We start from the raw sequence: 26,568 nt of genomic DNA on the forward strand, positions 1-26,568 counted from the left end.
TGAATTATCATGTTCAAGTTCAATTCTCCCATTTAAAAGAAGAAAGAAAGAAAATGTATGAAGAAGAAGGATGAATTCACTCCACGTTAATTTATGTTGCCTTGAAATTGAAAGTATCTAATTTAAGGATCCAGGCGTATTCGTTTATTAAAATTTAATAATAATTATTAATATTAATATGTTAGTGGATTATCGTCAAGTGAAACAACTGTCGGGGGCTGATATTGGGCCCTTGGACTTTTTTCTTAATTATTGGACCAGGCTGAAGGGACAAAGTACTCCATGTATAAAGCGAACTGCATCGGTAAATTTTACTGCCAAAATTTCAGAATTCAAAATTTTTTTACAATATTTAATTTCCTTTTTTTTCTTTTATTCACATATTTTTTTATTTCTTTCATTAAGAAAATTTTACTTTTATTTATAATGAAATGTTGGATTATATATTTATCGAAGCAATGAATATGATAAGATTTGTCTACTCTTATTTATTTGATATACTACTATGCAAAATATAAATAAGCATTTGTGTCAATAGTCAATACCATTGTTGTTTTCTTTACATTGCCTTTGCTTTTTACAGCCAGTGTATCTCTAGTTTTTGTCACCTATGTACGTTTTCTAATTCAAACCTCAAAATTACAACTGCGTTGCTGAGTGAACTATCATCGTCCAAGAATGAAGGTGCCTTATTTTATTAGCACGATTAGATTAATTTATATGAGTATGTGACTATGTGTTGATGGCATTGTTTTGATTATCGTAGTGTATGTTTTTTCATTTTCCATGTTTGTAATTATCAGCGTTGTTAATCATATGCTTTTTGTTGCAATGATGCATCTCTGCTTCTTAATGTTGTAGTGAGATACATTGCTGAAGATACAAGAGGCCCTTTTGATTTCTTAACAAATACTACTATATAACCTCAGAAGAAATTCTTCCTTCGTTTATTAATATACTCGAGCAGAGTAGCAATGCTAATAGTATACAAGAGAAGAGACCAACTTTTTAGGCTCTGGCTATCGGAAAGCTATAATATGCTAACTGTGGAGGTTAAAATAATGAGTAAAGAATACTGGAGCATAGAATGATAATCAGTAAACATTGCTAGTAGAAGAGAGCTGTGTAGAATAGTTGGTTCCAAGTATCTGGCAAGCCGGGAAGGCACCAATGGCTACAGTCGGCAGAATGGTCGGGGTTAGCTCGCTGTCCAGGGGTAAGGTCGCCGCTGTAGATGGAGGGATGGGCATCCTTCCTCATGGCGGAGAGCATGGTAATGTCGAGCAAGAAGGGAGGCTTGTTCATGGAACTCAGCACTGCCTGCACTACCTTCATTTGATCAGGGTAAATTCCTGGATACCCCGAAGTCCCCACCATTGGCATTGTCTCTCCGTAACAGCTCTTCGCTGTCGTTATAGCACCTGCACTCCATTCACTTGGGCTGCAAACCAATAACCATTTTCAGAGAGAGACAGACAGAGATTTGGGAAGCTAATAGTACTACAGTTTTATAATTTCTCTTTCAAAACTACAACCTAACAGAAACAGTATTAGACACCCACTAGAAATCTTACAGTTAGGATGTCATAATTGATCCATGCTATATTGGTGGCATTGCTTTAGTTTTTCTTTTTATGGCGCAATCATAATGTGAAAAAATGAGCATGGTGATTGCATTGTCATCATGGGAGATATTTGTGGAAATTTTGTTTGCACATGATGGATAATATGCCAGATATCTGCCTAACTTTTGTCTGACTCTAGGTGGTTCATTATTGCCTTTGTAATAACTAATAGAGCAGAGCTTTTAAGTATTGATTAACGAGGCAGAATCTAGCAAACACATGTGATAAGTAAGTGTAATCTATTGCTTATGTATGAGCAATGATATAGTAAATGCATAACTATTATTTCATCTAGCGGCACAATCTTGATTCTGAATATAATAACCATGATTCATAACTATGGCTATGCCATTCTTGTTGGGGCCCAAATCAGGCCATTATAGTGCAGTAACCTCTATCCTAGCTTTGTGAGGCTAAACATTAAAATAATGAGTAATAAAGAACGATGTAGTCAAAGTGTGTATAGATGATGTAATAAAGTGAGGGACTGTTTAGTTAATTCAATAGGACATGCAGGAAGCAGGCATTAAATTGTGTGGGTTGGTTCCTTCACCGCACCGCACAAGTTGAGTGCCACCGACGGTAACAAAAACCAACGCCATATCAAATATACTGTCACAATTCATACCTCCAATAAATGGAATTCAAAATTGCAATATTTAATTTGTAGTAGAGCAAATCATATGATTAAAAACAGCATAATTTAACAAATAAATGTATTCATTTTTTGAGAAATTCAATTGGTATTTATTAGGTTCTTTCTCTGCCCAAAAAAACAAAAGAATAGTAGAACTGCTTCAAGTCTGCCAGCACCTAGTAATAGTGAAACTTCATTATTTGAGGTAAACCGTCATTTTAGGTAGAGACACAAGAATGTTAAGTGTACATCCATTTCTCTGCAAGTTGAACCCCTACCCTTACCCCCACCATATGCTGCAATTTGAGCTTTACATCTAATTTCACTTGTTTACAAAAGCAAAAGGACACAAAGCAGTTCGAAACAAGCTGGCATTCAACAATAATTTCAGACACATTGACAGGGGAAGCCATTACTAGTGGTTCTCACAATAATAATTTAGTCAATTCAAACCCCAAAAAGCAACCAAAAGAAAAAACACAGAGAGAGAGAGAGTATACTTGTAGTGTGTGGGCGAAATGCCCTGGAAAAACACTCTGGTTCTACTAGTGTCAATGCTACTGTCGATCCATCTGGCCCACGTTCTCAGCCCTCTGTCCAACGCCACTGAGCGGTCCATATCTTGGTACATAGTCCCTCCCGCCTCCATATAATCCCACCTTTAAACACACCCCAATGCTTTTAAATCAACCAAATTTAACATAACTAATTAGGGATTTTTTTTTAAAAAAAAAGGGAAATGTAGTGTACCCTTGGAGAGATCCTTTGTGAGTCCACCAATGGCCGGTGTTGAACGAGAGAATATCAACACCCGCCCACGCATTCGCGTTGCCTCTAATCTCGTCCAGCCTCAGCACCCTCTTCCCCTGCACCGCATCGATGTCCACCAGATACGGCGCCCTGTAAAACGACACCGACACGCCATATTCCTGATTTCGCATCTCCATCATTATTCCGCATCAAAATTCACTCACAAGCTGGAATCTAATTAGCCTTACCACGAATTTAAAAATGGAGAGAGGATCCCCTCGCGTGATCTGCGTGGGCGACGACGCCGCCAGCCCCGACGAAATCATGCAAATCAGCGACTGCCACTGGTTCCTCCCCAACGAGTCCCCCACAAACATCACGCTCTTGCCCCTCAACCTCGTCAGAAACTCCACAGCATTGAACCTTTTTGAAAAAATCAACTAAAATGTTAATCAATTGCATCCTTGTTAAATTAGGTATTTAATTGAATTAGATATATATACCTGGGGATTTGGCAGTTGAGGGGCTGCCATCGATACTTGAGATAGTCGGAGTCGGGGCGGCCGTACATTTGGCAGTTGAATTCGGGGTCGATGATAGGGCAGGAGTATTGGTAGAGAGGATAGGAGTCGTCGCGGAGCCAGGAGCCGGCGAAGAGGTCGCAGGAGGTGCCGTTGGCTTGGAGCATTGGGCGGCGGTGGTGCTCATTGTGGTTGCGGTGGTTGCGGAGAACAAGCACCACTGATGAAACTATAATGAGATTGGAATGCAATTGCACCAATATAATGCATAATAAAGCGAAAAAGCGAGAGGAGGAGGAGGAGGAGAGGGGAGGAAATGTGGTAGCCATGGAGGGAATGGAATACTGATTAACTTGAGCTAAAGACTAAAGTCAGAAAAAAGGAAGAGAGAGGAATGTGTGTGTGTTTGTGGAATATATATATATATATTGGGTGCGTGTGTGGGAACTGGAAACAATGGCATATGAATATTGTGCGCGGTGGTTTGTTTTGTTGGTTTTGTGCGCTCTCTCTTCAATTAAATTATTCTCTTTTTCTTTTATCGTAGAGATTTTTGTTTGTAGTGTTGTGTGCATGTGAAGTTGGCTGGCATTGGTTCACGTGTCTATCAATCTGATCCCATTTCCCACGCTTTTTTGTAAAGGGCTTAACAGTTTTGGATCCCATTTTTAAAGTTTCTTTATTTCACCGTCGGAATTCGATTCTTCACAAAATTTTAAAATCTGAATTATGAAACTCAATTCCATCCAAAAGATTTGAATTGTCAAAAGATACTATAAAAAAAATTAAAATTCAATACAAAAATCTATAAAATTGAAAATCCAATACTAAAATTTGAAAATTTAATACTCCACTATCGAATACCATTAGAATTGTTCAATTTAGGTTTTATATTTGGTATATTTATAATTATATTTTTATTATACACTTATATAGATATATTTTTTATTTTTGGTTTCTGATTACTTCGGATTTTAAAATATCTGATACAATTCGAGATTACCGAAATTTTTAGAAAATCCAAACCGAAAATTCAAAATATTCGATCTGCATTTTAAATTTTGGTTTTATTTGGTTTGATCGAATTTTGGATTATGAATAGTGGAATTATTGATCTTCATTTATTTTTATATAAACTTTTATAAAATATATCAGTATTAATATCTTCATTAATTACCGTGGAGCGTTAATCAAATGACATAATTATTATTGATATAGAGTATAAATAGTTTGAGGGATAACGAATAAACTATTTGGAAACAATTTAATATAGGATTAGTTACAGTAGTAGTAGAAGTAGTATAAATTTGCCTGCAGCAATGATACTAGTAGTATAAATTTGGGAAACCTACCCATTGTTATTTTTTGGCAGCCACTCCTTAGCATGATTCCTGAAAAGTAAATGAGCTTTGTTATTAAAGGGAGGGAAGCTGCCATTCATGAATTTGTGGATATAGTTTGTGTTGAAAGGCCAGTGGGCGACCGCATAGCCCATCATATTGAAATTCCTATGGTTTTACTTTGATTCAAGTAGTACTGAGTAGTGAGTAATGGAGTACTTGGCTTGATAAACAAATAGCACTCCTTTTGTTATCAAAGGGAAACACTTTTTTTTATGTAAAATTTTATATAGTACTCTTGTTTTGTGTATTAAATGATGGAGCCAGAAAAGCCTTACGAAATCTAGAGATGGCCTACATATTTAGTAAGAGCATCTCCGGTGGCGCCCCTTCCACTATGACTTCCATTAGAACTTCCCACAAAAACTTCCTGCCACGTCATCACTAGGACTTTCCATTTTACTGCCACATCACTAGGACTTCCCATGCACTAGGACTTCCCATGCACTAGGACTTCCCACTAGGACATCCACTAGGACTTCCCGCAATTATTCAATTTACGGAATTAAAATGTCGACACGGAATACGGGAAAATTCGAATACCTCATTAAAAAAATTACATAATACTAAAAAAAAAAATACATAATTTTAAAAAAAATTACATAATACCTAAAAATTATATGATCATAAAAAGTCGAGAAATACAACCCTCGGCTCTCACTCCTCCTCGTCCTCGTCCCCGTCCTCGTCCCCGTCGCCCGTGCCGCTGCCGCCTCCGACGTCCCCGCCCCCAATCTCGACGCCATAATCATCAACGGGTGGCATTCCTAAATTGCGCCGACCTGCATCGATCACATCCTTGCACATCCTTTTGTACACGGGATCGTGCGTGCTAAACCACCTATGCATGCTCTGCATCGGGGTCTTCGTTAGCTGCGCGCGGGCGAGACGGTCGTTTACATCTGGGGCTTCGGGGGCCTCCGATTCGACCTCGTAGGACTCGCTGCCGCTGCCGCTTCCCCTCGCCATCCGCTGCGCAGCCTTTTGCCCCATCGGGCGATGACGGCGGCGAGAGTCTGATCGTGGTAGCGGGGACACTTCCTCGGCTTCGGGGAGCTCGTGCGAACCAGCACTGCTGCTGTACTCACCGGAAGAGTTGATCTTCGTCCGCTTCCAGCCCGAGTCGACACCCGCACAAAACTTTTGTGAATCCCTAACCACGAGAAAGGCCCCCCATTGGTCAAACTCTTTGAACTTCAATTCTTGGTCGGGGTACTGGGACAAGGCCCGTTTCTTCACATCCTCCTCAGACATGCCGCTAGTTTCCATGCACATGTTGTTTTGGTAGAGGCCGGCAAAACGACTGAGCTTAGGCCTCAACCGATCCCACTGTTTCCGGCATTGCTCGGGAGTGCGAGGCTTCGCCCCAGCCGGTTTGAGTATGAGGTAGGCCTCACTAATGCGATGCCACAATCGGTCAACATACTGGTTCGCCCCGACATAAGGATCCTCGACTACACCGACCCAGGCCTTCGCAAGCGCGGTATTTTCCCACACGGTCCAGATCGTCCTCTTCTCTCGCTCATCCTCACCCTCCTCCTCCTCTGCCCCCGTGTGCGAGGAAGAGCTCGGGGCTTTGCCCTACCCCCGCCCTTGCCCTTGCCCTTGCCTTTGACCCTGCCCCTTGCAGCAGGCTCCGCCTCATGGGGAGTCTCACGGATCGGCAATAACCCCAACTCCTCAAAAGAGAAAGTCTCGAGGCCGGCGTACTGAGTCTCCGGAACAGTCCTAGGGGAATCACCGGCCAACAAATCTATGTATGAGCGATAGACAGATTCCCTAGGCGTCCTCGGGCTCCTGTGCTGCATCGACCCACCCACCCCCGCCATATTTGGCGGCGTACCGCCCATCCCCGCTGCCCCGGGCATCATCCCACCCACCCTCGCCATATTTGGCGGCGTACCGCCCATCCCCGCTGCCCCGAGCATCATCCCACCCACTCCTGCCATATTTGGCGGCATACCGCCCATCCCCACTGCCCCGGGCATCATCCCACCCATCTGACTCATTCAATTGTACATATTGTAGAACATTTGGAGAGTAATCCCCGCCATCCTCGCTATTTGGGGATTCATCCCCGCAAAGTTTCCCTCCGTTCCAGTGGGAAACGTGCGTGTGTTTCTTCCGCTCGTGGTGGGGGAGTTCCTATTGTACTCCATTTTAGTAGAAATGAAATTCGTAGATTTAGAGAGAGAAACTTGTCAACACAAGTGGTGTGAATGAAATGAAGTTCAATGAGCCCTATTTATAGAGTTTTTTTTTTAAAAATAAAAATATTAAAACTTGGACCTCCGACCGGGACGTCCGACCCTCGCCACAGTGGCGGACGTCCGCCCGCCCATGGGTCGGACGTCCGAGCCCATCCGACGGGCATATGGGACGGGCGTGTCCGCCCTTCGTCTTCACTACGGCAGACGTCCGGTCGAATGTCCACGACGTCCTACCGCGACTTCCGCCATTGGAGATGCTCTAAGGCTGCCTTACATGACATTTTTAGGAAGTGATTAGCATAAGAATTAGGTTATTGATTTCTTATAGGAGAAAATCAAGAATAGGTGTAGAAAGGTTTAATTCTCATTTCCGGAAAGAAGCTCAACATTAACCCATCTTTCTTCTTAAAAAACAAAAGATATGTCTGGTGGCGACATGGACCTTCATTAGATAATAACAAAAAGAAATGCTTATTATAGAATTAACTTTTAAAATGCTTATTATAGAATTCTCTAAATATTTCGTTAAATGGCACAACAGTAAAGTAAAATAACACAACGTCACATAAGACTGAAATTTTTTTATACGACACGATAACACGACATGGACCCGCACGAAATTAACACGACACAAACACACACGTTCAGGATTTGGGTCCTTATAGGGTCAAACCCAATAAGAACACGAAGATAACGGGTTGGGTCTGGTCGGGTTTGGGTTACACGTTAAGAAAAAATATAATTATTTTTTATTAATTAAAAAATTATTAAACTTTAATTTTTAGTTATTTTTATTGATTAAAAATATTATACTTTAATTTTAATTAATTAAAAAAATATTATTCTTTAATTTTAGTTGATTAAAAAATACTATACTTTAATTTTATTAATTAAAAATTATTAATTAATTTTTTATGAATTTTAAGAAAATATTATGCTTAGATTTTATAAAAAAATATTTTTTTAATTATTTAATTTTATTATATAGATTTAATATGACTATACTTTAATTTTATTATTTTGATTAAGAAAATAATTATTTTAATTTGATAATTTTTTATTTTATCGTGTAATATCATGTTTCAATCGTATAATGACATCATGTTTTAGTCGTTATCGTGTCGAGCTAAACTAACTTACTATCATCATTAACAGAGAATTGACTTTTTTTTTACACGATAACCCGCACGAACGCAACACGAACCCGTTGGGTTGGGACACGATAAGAACCCGATAATTTCGGGTTGGGTCTGGTCGATAATGGGTTGACACGATAACAATCCAACCTGCACGATTTGACAGCCCTCGTCACATGTAACCCACATTATAAGAGCATCCACAATGGGGCGGACGATGCAACGGACGATACATCGTCCACCACTGTGGCGTCGCGGACGATGGCTTAACCATTGTACGCGCCCGATTGATCGTCCGTGGACGAAGCGCGGACGATGCGACGCGTTTTTTATTTATAATTTAATTTTATTTAATTTTCAAAACCTATATATATTCTCACTTTTTAAACTTATTTTTCACTTCTATCACTCTCAAATTCACACTACATATTCTACACTTCAAAAAAAATGAATCCCGGAGATTACCCAAGTCCGATGTTCGGTGGTGCACGATGGCCCGGTACAGAACCCGACGACTACCGGCTATTCGACATCAACACCCAGTACGATCCCGACTTCAGCACGGACTCGCACGGGCTGTCAGACATGGAGCCTTCTCCGAACCGCACACCCGCCGTACCGCCGCTCCTCGCGGTCGATCCGCCGCCACCGCCGCGTCGGGTTCCGCCGCAAGAAGAGGCGGCCCAAGGCACGAGCCCAGAAGTTGCCGCAAACGGCGGTGTGTGAAGAGTTCGCCCCGGGAAGGATGAACTACGCCGCGGACGAATCCTTTGTCTTGCAAGATGTTGGATTGATGTGTCAGAGGATCCGGTGTTCGCCAACAACCAGAAGGTTACGACATATTGGGAGCGCATAGCCGAAAAATACAACGAGGCCAAGCCGCCCCACGCCTATAAGCGCCATAGGGAGCAGCTGTGCAAACACTGAGATCAAATAAAGAAGCAGGTCAATCTGTTCACGGGGGAGTACGACAAGTGCGAGAGAGAGCAGGCCAGCGGCGAGAGTCTGCCGGATGTGCGCGACAAACCGGTGAGATCATACACGTCATTGTACGGAGATTTCAAGCACTACCAGTCCTGGGCGATCTTGAAGGAGAAGCAGAAGTTCGTTGGTGGTATGATTCCACAATCGACGGCGACGAAGAAGAGGGCGTCGAAGCGCACCTTCGCTGATTATACAAGTAGCGAGAGCGGTGCGTCTCCAATGGACCTCAACAATCATGTGTTCGAGGATGAGAATTTCGGCACTCCGATATCCCGGCGTCCCCCTGGCCTCAAGGCTGCCAAGGCCAAGGGCAAGGCGACCACATCCGCCGTGCCGCCGCCTGACCATGCCGCAAGCCCGTCCCCGAGCGCGACCCCAACCGAGACTTCGGCTGCGTCACATGCCTACACCGATTTGGTGGCTTCCTCCGACTACAGGACGTTGTTGGACGCACACTACGCCCTGATGCAGGCGACCAACCCGGCTCAAATCGAAGGCATCTAGCGGATGATCAATGGCATCAGCCGCAGATTGGGACTACTCTAGACGAGCCGGGATTTAGTTGTTAGAGTTTGTATACTAGAAATCACCTTTCGAGTGATTGAATACTGTTAGAACTCTTATTTTATTTTCCAACGGAATAAACAGATTATTTTTGTCATAATGTTGTTATGTTTTACATTTAATGGATGTTTATTACATGTTTAAATGTATAAGTAACTTAACAAAGTCTAAGTCTTTGTTTTAGTAGACCGGTTGTGGGCGTTGTTCACTTTAAGGTAACATGGTCAGTTCTGAACAAAGAAAAAGAAGAATTTCACAACCTAGATAGTAAGACTACCTATTGTGAAAGGTTGCAATGTCAGTCCGATTATTTCTAAGCCTTACTGAAATAAGATGACGTTGGTGTGGTATAGCACTGAATTGGATCTAACAGCGAGACATGTCTTTATGCTATCTACTGAAAGCCGAGGTCTCGTAAAATTTTTTTTCTTAATCAATGTACGTTAGCATTAAGCATACGGTATTGATTATGCACTACTTTGACTTACCAAATGGTGCGGGTTTATCGCAACCCAATAAGCATAGTATATTGGGTAGTGGTGATTAATATCTAGCGGTGCTAGGATTGCTATTATGTTGAATCGTGCGCGAGGTGAGTCTCGTTTGATAACATCCTCAAGAGGAGCTTGAAATAAGGTTTTATTATTCGGAACCTAGCTAGTTGGAGTTTAATTACTCTATGAATAATAAATAAGAATTTCTTGCTGAGTCCACTCTTGGAATAAATAAGATATTAATTAATTAAGTCCATAGAAGACAATAATTAATTAATGGATGTTTCTATCTTAAGCGCGGGAAATAAATATCAAGCAATGAAAACCCGGAGTACTTATAATTTCGGATTTGGATGAGGAGTGCAATATTACTTCTGTAGTGTTTGCTCGTAATATTCAATTATAAGCTTAAATTAAATTGGGTTTAATTTAATTAGTAAAAAGCTAATTGGAGGAGCCTATATCCAAAAGCTTCCATAGATACTTGTCTAGGCCCAATATGTGAATTAATATAAATAGGAGACAGAAAATACACTTGTTTTTCATCAAAATTTCTGTCCCCCTCTCCTATACTCTGTGGGACGATTTTTCTCCTCTGTGGGAAAGGTTTTCCGTCTTCTTTATTTAAGTCCAAGTATACTGGTGAGATCAGCCCACCCTGATATCAGTTTACAGTCCGGGAACCAGACAGAAGATCCGTGGTTTAGTACTGAAGATCTTCACGTGGAGAAGACGCTAGCTATCTTCGATTCTTTGGAGAATCATCAAGGTAAAATAGCTAAACCGTAGAAAAGCATGTTTTAGATTTTAATTAATTTAAAGCATGATTTATTTGAGTTGTGAGCATGATACATGTGATAATTGCGCGAATAGAATTTGTGTAAATAATCCGCTAACTAGATTAGAATTATTATGTAATTGATTTATGTGAGCGCTTCCGCTGCCAACCCCTTCATAAGTTTATATGTAGTGCACCTTTTTTTTAATTTCTTAGTTTGTAACTTTTTTTTTAATTTCTTATTTTGTAATTTTTTTTAATTAAGTAAATGTAGGATTTGCCTTAATAATTGTGTTGTTTTTATTTATATATTTTGCTTGATATATTTGCATAAATTATATAAATACAAAATAGAAGTAAAATGCTTAGGGTGGACTATAGTCCGCCCCATTGCAGGTGGAAGTGGCGGAGGATAAAATGCCGACGTGGCGGTGCATAGGGCATCGCTTAGGACGGGTGATAATTCGTCCCACTGTGGATGCCCAGGAAGTGGAGTAGTACCTAAATAGGAATAATCTCATCAGTGCACCAACAACTACAATCCGATCGTTAAATCTCAATAATGTGGTAATACAGTGATTAAAATAGATTAGATTTTAAAAAATGAATAGAAGCAGGGGAAAAAATCACATTATTACTACTATTATTCATGGGATAATTACATATAACAGCATGACTTTAATTTGGTGCACACCAATAATAGCAACTATGAAATCTCCTGATATAAGTACAGCCATTGCAAAGATAATTGGACATCGGGCATTTATTCACTCCATATGTCCGTCAAAAAATAGGTCTAATGGAAAAGTGGTTGGCCTCTTATGTAAGGAGATGGAGTCTAGCTCGTATTAATTAGAGATAGTGTTAGTTACGATTAATTAATTTATAGTATAATGGAAAAGAAACTAATTTTTTGAGATGAAGAGAGTTTTATTTTTGAGAACCTTCTGAATATAAAAATAGACGGAAGTTTCTCATCAAAGTAGTACTCCATAAATGTACGTCCTCAAATTGGGTGCGCGAAATATTAACTGATTGATTGAAGTTTTCAAGAGAATGATATTCCTCACTGGCTAATTGCATTAACAATTGCATGGCCTATAGTAATTAAATACTACTACTATTATTTAAAATGAAAATTAAATACTGCTATCAAGAAAAGTTAGGCACCGTGAAGTTTGATTCACCCAGAAAATAAGGCACTTTAACACCATGAGGGGAAGAAAGGAATGGGATGTATACTTTACTTTCTATGAATAAACAGCCTACATCTTCCAAAGTTGAATGTTCTTTACTTCTATTTGCTTGCATAATGCCAACAAAGTAATGGACTACTATGTATATTCCTTGCCTCATTTTAAATTAAACCAGGACCAGATCAAATTTGAGCGATTTGATTTGGTTTATAGATTGAAAAATATGATTTTGTTTACATTTTTTAAACTATTAATGTTACTGGTTTATGATATAGGCCTGGTTTTTACATATATCAACCAAATCAAACCATAAATGTAAATATTTCATCCGTCTCACAGCAATACGTACTTTCTAATTTTGGAAACTTTTTTTTCTCTATTGAGGTAAGATCCATTTTCCATTAACTATACTTTAAATATTCTTTTATTTTACCAATTGTTCATTAAAACTCATACTCAACCAAAAATACATACTCTTGGATAATTTCCCCATTAACTTATTGATTTTGGATTAGGTGTGCTGCTCGCTCGCCAATCTTTACACTACTACGTACATCAAGTTTTCATACCGAGCAGTAGCTTTGTTTATTATAACCAATAATTCTTTCTTTTTATATTCTTTTTGGAATAACACTACAGGCCCGAGCAGTTGCACACAGCCGTTTGAACATTTATTATATATGCGGAGATTTATAATATCAGTAGGTAGCCTAGTTGGTGTGAGAATGAGCTATTCATTCACGAGATAACAGGATCGAATCTTGGTGGTGTAGGTGGGTGCATTTATTCACTAATACTTTGAATTCATATTATGATATTTTAGATTTTTATAGATAATTATTTAATTCTACAGCAGTATAAATAATATAATAATATTAGTAAAATTGATTTTAAAGGTATGTTTAGTTCATTTGTGGCTTTATTTTTAAATTAGTAATTGTTAGTGATTTTTCTCTTATTTATTTTAGAGTAATATTGATTTTCTCACATTAGCATTTTTATTGATTTTCCCTCTAGTAATTTTTCATAAACGATTTAAATATGTATTCATAAAGAATGATATTTATAATTTAAGAATAGAAAATAATTCTATAGATATGTAAATATATAATCTAATCCTAGTAAAATTAATATCAATGCTATGCTCTTCAAAAAATATTCATATTTTTCTCATTATCTATTTCTAATGCACGACTTTTTCTATAGCTTATGTTCGAGTTGTTTCCGAACACTGAACATACTCAATAAATTTTAAAACTCTCTCCGTCAATGAAAAAGGTTTTATTTTGCCATTTTGGGATGTTCATAAAAATAGTTCCATTTATAAAAATGGAAAATTTTCATCTCATACTTTACCTCTTTTTTCTTCATATGTCTTACTTTATCCATATTTTTATACATTTTCTCTCTTATTTGACCAAGTTCTCTTTAAAACTCGAGTAGTCTACAAATAAGCCTATTTTTTCCGGACGGAGGGAATAATTGTTTGGACCCCATCGTTAAAAGTCTGGCTCCGCCACTGGTTGCACTCGCACATATTATGTCAACTTTTTATACAAGATGTAAATTTTGAATACGTACTTGAATTCTATGTAATCACTGTACGTTATATACATTTTTGTGTAAGTACAAACACAAAATTAAAAGAAAAAAAATGTAAATCACACCAAACCTTATTAATTTAATTTGATTTAATTTTTTTCTGATGTTCATAGAGTTTGGTTTAATTTAGTTTCATAAATTTATCAAAACCGTATTTAAGGGTCTACTTTAGCGTTGCAGTCAAACCGCACCAAACCAAATAAACACCCCTAATTTTAGATGTCATAGGTTTAATTTTGTAGCTATTAGGCTATCTATGGTAAACCAATTCTTAATTTTAATTAAAATATTATGGAGGCTTGATAATTAGCGCATGTTGGGTTGTTATCGTATGGACGCGATAACAACGTACAATAAGGTTACACTAAAATATACCATGATATAAGAAAATTATTGATACAAACACAATACAATTCTCAATGACATATATAACACTAGAGCAACACGATTTAACTCGTGTTGACACAACACTGTATGATTAAAACCCAATTTGACACCTTACAATAATTATTCAAAGTCTAAATTCTCAGAGTTAAAATATCAATGCTCAAACTAACCCCAACTAATAAACTACTAATAATTTAAATAACTAATCAATAAAAATAATAATACTAAATATAACAAGTTACATGAAATCATCATTCATACACCTTTATCGTGGATGGGGATGAGGATAGGAATATATAGGAAAGGATTAGGCTCGCCATTAATTTCATAAAGGATGAGGATAAGAATAGAAATAAATAGGATTAGGCTAGTCATTAATTTCTTACATATCTGTTCCCAAAATCTTCAATCCAAAAGTTAATGTAGATGGAACTTTTTAAAAATTACAACAGTCCAATGGGCACCTGTTGGAATATTAAACAGAAAATTGATATACCAACGTAGATCCAACTTCTCCAGATTGTGGATATTACAACGGGTCCAACTGTTTGGAATTTTAAATAGTAGTACTAATATATTTTGTGAAATCATAGTGTTCGATTGGAGTGACCTAATTCTAGAAATAAGGGTGGTGAATTGATTGGGTCTAGCCATTGGGCCCATTTGCTTTCTTATATTGTACGTAATGCTATGATATCAATAAAGTAAAAGCAATTCTATAAGCTGGATATATGGGGGAGAAAACCTACATTTGGTATTGTTTCTCAGAAATTCGGCATAAATTTGCATTTAGGAGTTATTCTTAGAATTTTACATATCGGTGACTCGGTGTACAAAAAATAAAATTATACCCAAATATTCAAAATATCGATTCCGTCAAGGCCCAATTACTATCGTTCCCACCATGTCTCAAACCACTTATTGAATTTCTCTTTTATTACTTCCACAATAACAAATATAGTATAAATGTATGTATATATGTTTAATGTAGCACTGTTGTATAAATGATATCGAAATATGATATACTATAGTACTACAAAGAAAAATAGAAAATTTTATAATATAAATTGTTGTATGTGATTCACCTTGTATGGTTAGGGACCTGGTTCACTTATTGGGTATCCTACTATACCGTGTTTGTTCCCTTTCATGATTTTGTTTTGTTATTGATAATTGGTGGTTTTGATATAATGCTACTTCAGGGTCAGGATCCTTTATCGTGCCAATGAACACACCAGAATATGCAATGCTTAAACTGCACCCAAATTCAACATGAATGCAGGTAATGTTTATCATCATAGGGTAGGTGGGGGATCATTGTTGATTATTTTTTTTAATAAAAGCGTGTTTCATTTCTTCCATTTTCTTTTCCTTACGTTTTTTTTTTCTTGTTTCTTTACATTTGATGTAGCTAATTGCAGGAGCTAAGTTTTCAAATTATAGTTTAGAAAGTAGCAAACTATATTTTAGAATGATAATCAGTAGGTATAATAACAGGAATTAAAAAAAAATAATAAAAGGAAAAGAAAAAAGGAAACGGAAGAAACGAAACATACCCGTTGTTGCATGCGTTTCATGCTGAATTTGGGTGCGTTTTAATTAAGCACTAATGTTTGGAACTTAGATTGAGAAGCTGGTTAAGTATAGGGAATAATTTACACAAAACACTATGAAATTTAACATTATAATAATTAAAACTAAAATGATATTAACAATGGACTAATGGATACAACTTTGGTATGTTTAGTATGTCTATTGTATTTTAATTTTGTGAATTGTATTATTTTTAGTATATCAATGTTTCGGTTTGCAAAATTATATCTCATGATTGAATTTGTATTATGTTTGATTTATGAGATTAAATCTCACAACTTAATCCTAGTTGGATAATCATATAAGATTAATAATTAGTTATATAGTCACCCCTCTAGCTAAAATAATCACATAACTTAATTCCCCTCCATCTAAAATAATCACACAACTTATCATAGATAAGTCATATCAACCGAAAAGACATCCTAGTGTATTTTAATTTTCAAGTTATATTTTTATTTAATACCACTCCATATAAATATATTAATAAGAAAAAGATTATATTAGTAACCCTATTAAGTTTTATAATATATTGATAAAGTGTTAGGGGTTACTGTGAAATAGTATATGGGTATGATTGAAAAAATATAAATTTATATTAATAGTTAATATTTTCGAATTTAAAGTTCATATAATTGATTAATACAATTAATATATGATATAATTATTTATAAAAATGAGCTTAAATTTAGTGGAGTACATATTATAATTGGAGAGGACAAAATAACGACTCTATTTCACAATATTGACTCATGTCATGCGGAATTCGACGAACCACTCAAATAAAATCTTGTGGAATTGCGATAAGACATGTGAACATATGATGGAAAATATAGTTGTCCCACAAAGCAAATGGAAGATTTGGACAATTATCCTAAGTTCTACACTTTCCCACCTTTTCAAGAGGTATCCGATGTGCGCAGAAATTCCCATTACAACAATATCTCAAGACGTAGCAGATTTTTATTAATTTTGGTTTTAGCTATCCTACTTATATTATAAACTTGGTTTTAATCATTGCTAAATATAGTAGCAATTAAATCAAGTTCAGTTAAGTTTTCATTAGTGACAGTTAGATTTTCATATAGTATACGGGAAAAGGCTCGCATATAAATTATGCGTGAGTGACTCCTTTTATTTTCCTCTTTTTCTTTTCCCTTTTCAACCCGCGTTGAAATTTGTTGATATTTTTCCCGCTCATACAGCTTTAGGAATTTGGAGCATTCTTCTTCTTCATACATAAGTATAAAATGGGCATAAGTTCTTTTACAAAAAAAAATCTAGTGGAACCAGTTAATAAAGCCAATGTCACAAGAATGGAGTATATATGCTTTGCATTGGAATAATTTTCCGTAATAGTATTAAATTTTACTAGAATCTAAATCTTTTAAATTTAATTTACCTTTCAATATATATCAAAAATATAGTAACGTGGGTTAAAAGTTAAAACTTCATTAAATGGCTGGGTAGCATAGTACAATTTGTAGTATAATATTGTCATTCTCTGGAATGCATGGGAATAGATTTGTTGTTGTAACTAATTTCAAAATAAAGTGTCATACACATTAATGAAAGTATATTCAACGCAAAACAAACTCTGATATGCAGGGAGTTAAATTGTTGAGAAGTAGGAGGTACTAACTCAAATTAAAAAACAATCCATCTCCATTTAAATATATAGCTAAAAGTAGAATTGCACACTTGTTCAAACAAAATCACATACTAGTACTACTTACCACAAATTACTTATATATAAACTATTTATAAAATGTTGAAATTAAGCTGCGGGCTACAACATTTTGGTGTGGCCGCCTCAGCTCATTAGTCAAAAAAGAGAAACTATAATTTTCTCTTTTGGCCTTAACCAAACACACCCTATTCTTTTTCTCTTTTTTTTTTTTTCCATCTAAGTTCCCAAAAACTCCTCCACTAAATTGGCTCAAACTCTGAAGTTCTTCCCAACGAAGGTTTGGCCGAATTGCCAGTTAGCCGGGGCAATATTCCATGAGGTGGAGGTGCGTCGGTCGCTTCCTGTGACCCTGAAGGAGAGAGGCTGACCAACCAAAGCTGCGTTCGACTGCCAATTCTGTCCCCAGTTCCGGCTCATGCTGACCCACCCGCCCCTTCCTTTGATGCTCACCCTCTTGATGTCCCCTGCACCCGCCACGTTCGTCACCAAAACCAAGTTAAAGTAGCGGTGCCCGTTGATTGTGAACCTTATTCCTCCGTGCTTCTTGCAAGGCACCCTGTAGTAGCGTTACATTAATAATTGTGTAATTTACAAAATATGATAGGTAGGAATGAGAATAAAATATTTAAGAAAATTCTTCTAGGCAATGACTTTTCACATTCATTATCGGGAATTAAGGCAGTACGGCAATGACTTTTCACATAGGAGACCGAAATTTGACTTAACTAAAAAAGAGACGGTCCAGATATATGGTGACGTGGCGTGATGTAAATGGCTATAGGTGAGGAGTGGGGCCCTCGTACTAACGAACTCTCACATGGGATGTTTATGGTACTCCTACTAGCTGAGTAAATTACTTCTCCTCTACCCGAATATAAATGGGCCGTTTTGACCATTGAGCCAATTAACCATGTGCAACTCTACGAATTCCCAATAATACCCCCAGGACCACATTTTTGTTTCAAGCATATTTGCCACAAAACCTTAAAATTGATGAACATAAAAAGCCCCTCACTGTGTAATGTGGAGTGAGGAGTGCACATGCATTGTTAGTGAAATTTATCCAAAAATGGAAAAAATGAGAGCACAGTGAAAAAGAAGTGCAGAACAGAAGCTATGCACATTTGAAAATAGAGACAGACATGAATAAAAAAAAGACAAAATCACGAATCACAATTGTTAAATTAAAGGCTTAAAAAGGGGAGAGAAGAGAAATAGGACCTCCGGTAGTTGACAGGGACGATTCCGGCGCGGTACTCGGCGATCTTGAGGAACATGGGCATGGCGAGGTCGAAGTGGGTCCTGGGGGGGTTACACCAGCCGCCGTGGTCGTTGGGGAGGGCGTAGTTGGGGGGGCAGAAATTGGTGGCGGTGATGAAGATGGAGGGGCTGCCGGCGTGGCATGACCTGTCGTCGGCGCACTTGAGCTCGAAGCACGCGCCGCAGCTGAAGCCGTTGTTGAACAGCGCCGTGCTCAGCGCCGCCGTGTTCACGCCGTAGCCCTGGCTGTACAGGTTTCCGTAGCCACAGGCTCCGCCTGAAACACCACCGCATTATCAATTAACTAATTAATTATAGATAATTATAGATAGTACATTGGAATTAGAGTGGGTACCCATGGTGCCGGAGGCGTCGCTGCCACCGTAGAAAGTGGCGTGGGCGCCCTGCCAGGCACCGCCGTTGTAGTTGCCGGGAATCCTGGCAGAGGCATGTGGGAGCAGGGCAGAGATGAGGGAAGCAATGCAGGCGATTGCGGCGAGTAGAGCCATTTTCTCTCTCTGGAACTGGTGAGTGCAGAGAGAGAGAGGGAAATGGGTAAAATTGGGTGTGAGGGGAAAGAGTGGAGGCGAGTTAATACTTATGGAGGGAGCCTCTGCAGTGGCAAAGCCGGTAATTTCAGGATAAGTGGTTGCCCTCTTCTGGGAATCTCGATTTACTTTTTTCTACATCAACATTTTCTTTGCCACGCTGCAATCTACTCTACCTCTAAATTAAACTCTAATTTCTTTTTTTTTTTGCTTCTTGGGTTCATCAAAATTTCGTTTGCTCCACTATTTTCGGTAATTCAATCAGTACTGCACAAATTCAATTACTACTCTTTCGGTATGTATATTATTCAGTTTCTGGTCGTTTAAATTTTCACAACAATGAACAATGGTACCGATTCTAGTAGTACTAATATTTAATCGCATATTGTGTATAATTACACATAGTTTAAACCGTAAGTCGAATGAATATAATGATGATGATTTCATCTCACTGAATGAAATTCATATTTATACACACGCCAAAAAAATATCTGTACTCAATAGTGCACATTATTCATTTTAGCATTAAAATAGTGCACGAATTTTGCCTTTGTTTTTGGGCACATACACCTTCATTTTGCATGTCCATTTACAAGAAAAAAATCAACATGACCAATCATTACTAAAATAACCACTGACATAAAACTACATTTTCATTCACAGAATAGAATAGTTCAACTGTTGAAAAAATGATACTAGTGTTTACTCAAATTTTGGTTTGTTCCACAATTTTAAAAAATAACTAAAAAATTGTTCTCACTTATCTCATGCTAATATTTTTTGGTGAAATTGTATCCAATACGACAGTCGAAAAACTATGTGTAGACGCCATTGCCGATGAGTTAACAATGTTTATATATTTATAAAGAATACGAAATCGTTTAAATGAAAAATATGTACAATGTATTAAATGTAATCGACCATAATTTTTGTACACCTTCGGATAATTAAGAACAAAACTAAATTCATTATTTTTCTGATTGAATTTTAAAATTACTGAATATATCATAATTTGACCAAATTTAATGTTTTTTATATTTTGAAAGTATATGTTTGGTAGTTTGATTATAAGACGTCAATTATGATAGATTAATTAGCGTACTGTGTACCACTGTACCTAATGCAGTTGGGCCATATTATAGAGAATGTTTGTTTTAGTGAAGAACATGTGATGTTAATATCAGGTGATGAGATGTGGCATCAATTATACAACTTGTTGAATGAAAAATTACATTATACCATATACATTTAAGATATTATTATAGAATATTGCGTCACTTAGAATACAAATTTATGTAAAAAAAAAAATAATGAGAATTTTGTTACATACTGTATTACCGAATTGATGATATTATGACAAAATATCACGCGGTAGCACAAAAATTGTCCATAATAAATGTGGAGTTGATGGGTTGTATATGTTGATGAAATAAAACTTTTGTCATACTCTGCTATATATCCATCAATATTTGATAATAAGACGAAATTAACAAATTGTATAATTGGCAACCGAAATTCGCTTATAAAAGGTTAATGTCATTGTCTCGTTATATTTATCTCAAGATATTACGTTTTTATTTTACCTTTATAAATGCAAGCCGAATACAAATTGTGATAGTGACATGAACTGAATATACTTCCATTAACTTTACCTATTTGTCCTGGCCAAGCAGAATGAATAAGCTTGATAAAAACGTAATCAAATACAAACTCTAAATATTGTACAAATTTCAAACTATGAATATTTGGACTATCAAAAAATGTTAACAGATGACAATATAATATCAATAAAAATGTCAACACAGTTTCAATGGTTAATGTTGTGTTCACATCGTATTGGTATTGAGATGACATTGTATTGTCATTGTATTGATATCAAAATCTTGAAATTTTACACTGGGTTGGCATTGTGTTCACGATGTGTTGACACTATGTTGAAAAGTTTGGATTTTGTACAATATACGAGTTATCACTACACAACTTGGATAATTATATATGCCCATTAATTATAAAGCTAAACGCCCAAGTAATTTGAATTATAGTACATATTGCACGAATATAACTCATGCCAAAATTTATCATTTTATTACAAATTCAATTGTCGATCCTTAAATAGAAATATAGTTTGTTTCAAATCAAAGCAAATACTGTAAACTTCTGTGTAAGTTATGGTTAGGGTTATTTGGATGATCCTTACATACTATAGAGTTTTGAGTTATTGGTTGTGTAAGCCCCAAATTGGCCGTACCTAATATTATGTGCGACTTGATCTTATGTGTGTCTGCAAACTTTTGTAGTATATCAAATTCAGATTTATTATTGATAACATTATTTATATTAGTAGCAAATAGGGTCGGAGCTAAAAGCCAAGGGCGTGCTTCATTTCTTGGCTTGGTGTACCCTTTAGACGCTTTGTCAAGAAGCTTTGGATCTCTATCTTTTATATCACTGCATGGTCTATTTGGAATATCTGTAACAAGATCGTGTCTCAAAACTTCCAACCCAATTGGGAGTTTGAGAAAATGCGACTGTTTTGGTTCCTTGGCACGTGAATTAGAGGATGGTGCATGTTAGAGACCATTGCCAAGATGGCTCGGTCACTGCCAGCAATGCAACAGTGTCAAGCTTTGAGGAGCATTGTGTGAATGCTGTGTCCAGCGCACGAGAGAAAGTCGTCGATGGCTCCACACAAGCTGAGCTCGTGATTGTACCCAAGATCACAGCTAAGGTGGAGGACCACTCTTGTACTTGGAGAGACGTGGTGATCAAAGGGATAAAGAAGAAGGATGCTTTGCAGAGTTAGTTTTATTTAGTGTTATCATTATGGTTTGTCTTGTACTTAATCTAGATTAGTTAAAGGTTCTAGATTGTTCCAACAATGGATATATGTATGAGCTCTTCGAGCATTTTGGATCATGGAATGAAAAACAACAAATTTACACTCAAGCTATTTTTAGTATTCTCTGCATTCACTTTTTTCTTCATGGATCCTACTGGATGTTTTCATGGTATCAGAGCAGGATCCTTTTGATCCTGTCTCTCCTACCCCTATAGTCTATTTTTCTTGTTTCTTTTCCAAAAATGGGCGAAGCTAATGAAGCAATACCAGTGGCAACACTGTCACCTCTATTCTCTCAGTTACCTCCTATTTCAGTCAAACTAAGTGATGGAAAATTTCTTATGTGGCAACAACAGGTTGATGTTGCTGTTTATGGGTATGGTCTTGAAGGATTTCTCACTGGAGAAACAGATCCACCTGAGCAGACGATTGCAGATCAGGATAGAGAAACTATGGTGCAAAATCCGGCCTTTGTGTCATGGCAAAGGCAACACAGGAGAGTAGCAGGATGGCTCTTGTCTTCTTTGTATGAGAATGCTCTAACCTTGGTGGTGGGACTCAGATCTGCTAGGGACATTTGAAAAGCCCTAGAGACAAACTTTGCAAGCCGCGCTACAACCAAAGTGATGCAATATAGACAGTAAATGCAGAACTTGAAGAAAGATGAGCTCATTATGACAGAATATTTGGGTAAGATGAGGACTTATTTTGATCTACTTGGATCTGTTTGCTGCAGAATTTCAGAAGGAGAGCAGGTGTTGCATATCATGGGAGGTCTTGGTCAAGACTATGATCCTGCAGTATGTGCAGTAACTTCAAGATCAGATCCTTAGAATGTTGCAGATGTCAGTGCCTTTTTATTGAGTTTTGAGTCTAGGATGGAATCAACTAGAGCTCATTCTACCAGCTCAGATGGATCACAACCAACTCTGAATCTAGTTCAACAACAACAGTCTGGGCAAAAGAGAGATCAACAAAATTTCAACAACAACAATTTTGAACAAGGCAGTGGAGGAGGTTTTGGAGGAAGAAATCAGAGAGGAGGTAGAAGTGGAAGAGGCTATGCCAGAGGAGGTAACAAGATTATTTGTTAGTTGTGTGAGAAGCCTGGTCACTCTGCAGAAAAATGCTGGCATAGGTTTGAGTAAAATTACACTCCCCCTCAACTCCAGTTCAGAGGAAATGCCCCTCAACAACAGCAACAAGGATTCTTCAATCCCTCAGCTCACTTGGTTCAGTCTGTGCCAAGATCTCCATCAGGTTCTTTCTCCATTGGAGCTCCATCAGAATTCGGTTATGGCTCCAATGCGTCTTTATGTTGGTATCTAGATTCAGGAGCAACACACCACGTGTCAAATGATCTCAGCATCTCAACATCAGCACTGACTACAAAGGAGGTAAGAATTTATTGCTTGGTAATGGGACTGCTGTTAATATTGCAAATATTGGAGAAAGTGCTTTTAAATCTCACTCAGCTAGTTTTTCTAGAATTCTTCATCTTAAGAATCTCCTGCATGTTCCTAACATTACCAAAAATCTTCTAAGTGTTTCCAATTTTGCTCAGATAATTCTGTATTCTTTGAGTTTCATCCCAGTTTCTGTTTTGTTAAGGATCTGAGTACCAAGGAAATTGTGCTCAAGGAATCCTTGATAGAGGCTTATATCATTTTCTAGTGGATCACACCCCAATCAAGAGAGGCACTGTCTCCATTTCTGCTTCCAGTCCAGAGAGTCTAGCTGTTCATTCCCTGAGCTTGGCCAACTCAAAATCCAGCAGTAGTTCCAGTTCTATTCCTAGCCTAGATTTGTCTTTATGGCATAATAGATTAGGACATCCTACTCTTGATGTAGTTAGACTTGCTCTTAACAGTTTTAATGTTCCTTATGTTGCAATCAAAGACTCATTTCTTTGTCATCCTTGCTGTGTTTCCAAAGCTCACAAATTACCATATACTCTGTCCACTTCTCAATATAATTCTCCCCTTGAGCTTATTCATAGTGATGTTTAGGGATCATCTCCAGTAAAGTCTAGAAATGGATATTTATATTATGTTTCATTTGTTGACCATTTTTCTAGATTCACCTAGATATATTTGCTCAAAACCAAAAGTGATGTTACTGCAGTTTTCAAACAGTTCAAAGTGATGAGTGAGAACCTCTTAGGGACTAAAATTAAGATGTTGCAATTTGATTGGGGAGGTGAATATCAAGGTTTGGTTCCTTTCCTTAAACAAAATGGGATCATCCATAGAGTCTCTTGTCCTTATACCCCACAGCAAAACGGCCTAGCAGAGAGAAAACACAGACATATAGTTGAAACAGGTTTGGCCTTGTTAGCTCAATCTTCACTTCCTCAAAGATTTTGGGATGATGTCTTTGTTACTGCTGTTCATTTGATAAATCTCATGCCTTCTAAGGTCATCAAAAACATTTCTCCTCATGAAAAAATCCTGCTCAGGAAGCCAAACTATTCTGACTTAAGAGTTTTTGGGTGTCTATGTTTTCCCTTCACCAGACCATATAACAAACATAAACTACAATTCAGATCTGTGAAAGGGACTTTCCTAGGATATAGTCACTGTCATAAAGGGTATAAGGTGCTTCTTCATGATGGAAAATTGATCATTACTAGGGATGTCATTTTTGATGAATCAGTGTTTCCTTTTCAAAGTACTTCTGTTACATCTCCACATCATAACACATATCATTCTACTTCTGATAATTCAGAATCTTTACTCCCTCTCATTCATACCATTCCACATACCATTCCCTCCTCTGATTAGCCTGATAATCTCTCATCTTCAGCCTCAGAATCAAATTCTGCTCTCACACCATCTCATCATTTACATAGTTCACCATCATCAGCTACTCAATCTGTCCCTGCTGATCATTCAGTTAATTCTCCATCATCAGCTCAGTTAGATTCTGCTCCTGATCCTGATCCACCAGTCAATACTTCCACTCACACCATGACAACAAGGTCAAAATCTGGTATTTTTAAGCCTAAGGTCTTCACTATCTCTTTGTCTCCCCATCTTTTACCCAAATCTGCCTTAGAAGCCTTGCTTATTCCCATTTGGAAAGTTGCTATGCTGAGTGAATTTATTGCTCTTTTAAAGAATAAAATTTGGATATTAACAACTCTCCCACCAGGCAAGAACCTCATTGGTTGTACTTGGATTTTCAAGATCAAGTTTCATTTATCTGGTGCCATTGCTAGACATAAGGCACGTTTGGTTGCTCAAGGTTTTTCACAACAACCTGGTTTTGACTTCAATGAAACATTTAGTCCAGTTGTGAAGCCTACTACAATAAGGATTATTCTTAGCCTAGCAGTTTCTCTTGGCTGGACAATGACTCACCTAGATGTGAACAATGCTTTCTTGAATGGTGAGTTGAAAGAAGATATTTACATGAAGCAGCCTCTGGGTTTTGAGCAAGGTGGACCTCATCTTGTTTGTAAACTAAACAAGGCTATTTATGGCCTAAAACAAGCTTCTAGAGCTTGGTTCTTCACTGTCCACTCAGTACTTCTTAACCTTGGTTTTTCTCAGTCTAAGGCAGATGCTTCTATGTTCTTTAGGCAACAAGGAAAGGATGTTATCTATCTACTTATCTATGTAGATGATATGCTAATCACTAGAAATTCTCAAACTTCAATCCAGAAAGTCATTGCTCAGTTGAATTCCTTCTTTTCTTTAAAAGATCTTGGGGGAGGTGAGCTTGTTCTTAGGTGTTGAAGTAGTCAAGACTACTGATGGTGGACTTCATCTTTGTTAGTCTAATTACATCAAAAATCTTCTAAAGAAAGCCAGTATGGTAGGTGCCAAAAGGTGTCCAACTCCTATGGTTTCAAGCTCAGAGTTAAGTAAACATTCAGGGCAACCAGTGTCTGACCCTAAACTTTATAGAAGCATAGTTGGAGCTCTTCAATATGCTTCCATTACCAGACCAGACATTAATTTTGCTGTGAACAAGGTAAGTCAATATACGGCAGAGCCATTGGATACACACTGGAAGACAGTTAAGAGAATATTGAGGTATCTTTCAGGGACTCTAGATTATGAGATTCAAATTCGAAAATCAAATGGAGACATTTCAGCCTTCTCTGACTCAGATTGGGCAGCATACTTGGATGATAGAAGATCAACTACTGGAGTATGCGCCTACCATGGAAGAAATCTAATCTCTTGGTGTGTTAAAAAGCAAACGGTTGTAGCTAGATCAAGCACATGAGCAGAGTACAGAAGCTTGGCACAGGTAGCAGCAGAGGTGACATGCTCACTTCATTACTTGGTGAACTTAGGATAAAGAAGAAGATCAGTCCTGTGATTTGGCCTTGGCATCGAATCTT

General features: G+C 37.5%; 2 protein-coding genes across 2 annotated transcripts; both read right to left on the reverse strand.

Annotated features, from left to right (window-relative positions):
• Positions 1-920: 920 nt before the first annotated feature.
• LOC125191280 (protein PMR5-like) lies at positions 921-3,938 on the reverse strand. Its single transcript, XM_048088794.1, has 5 exons — positions 3,516-3,938; positions 3,261-3,435; positions 3,013-3,191; positions 2,763-2,921; positions 921-1,441 (listed from the first exon to the last, which is right to left on the reverse strand). The coding sequence occupies exons 1-5, from the start codon at positions 3,860-3,862 to the stop codon at positions 1,108-1,110; spliced, it is 1,194 nt and encodes a 397-aa protein (XP_047944751.1). The 5' UTR covers positions 3,863-3,938; the 3' UTR covers positions 921-1,107.
• A 13,586-nt stretch (positions 3,939-17,524) lies between these two features.
• Positions 17,525-19,401, reverse strand: LOC125190219 (expansin-A4-like). The gene is made up of 3 exons (XM_048087456.1): positions 19,183-19,401; positions 18,789-19,104; positions 17,525-18,123 (listed from the first exon to the last, which is right to left on the reverse strand). The coding sequence occupies exons 1-3, from the start codon at positions 19,334-19,336 to the stop codon at positions 17,817-17,819; spliced, it is 777 nt and encodes a 258-aa protein (XP_047943413.1). The 5' UTR covers positions 19,337-19,401; the 3' UTR covers positions 17,525-17,816.
• Positions 19,402-26,568: the final 7,167 nt, after the last annotated feature.

The sequence above is a fragment of the Salvia hispanica genome, chromosome 5 (assembly GCF_023119035.1).
Source record: "Salvia hispanica cultivar TCC Black 2014 chromosome 5, UniMelb_Shisp_WGS_1.0, whole genome shotgun sequence".
NCBI lineage: Eukaryota > Viridiplantae > Streptophyta > Magnoliopsida > Lamiales > Lamiaceae > Salvia > Salvia hispanica.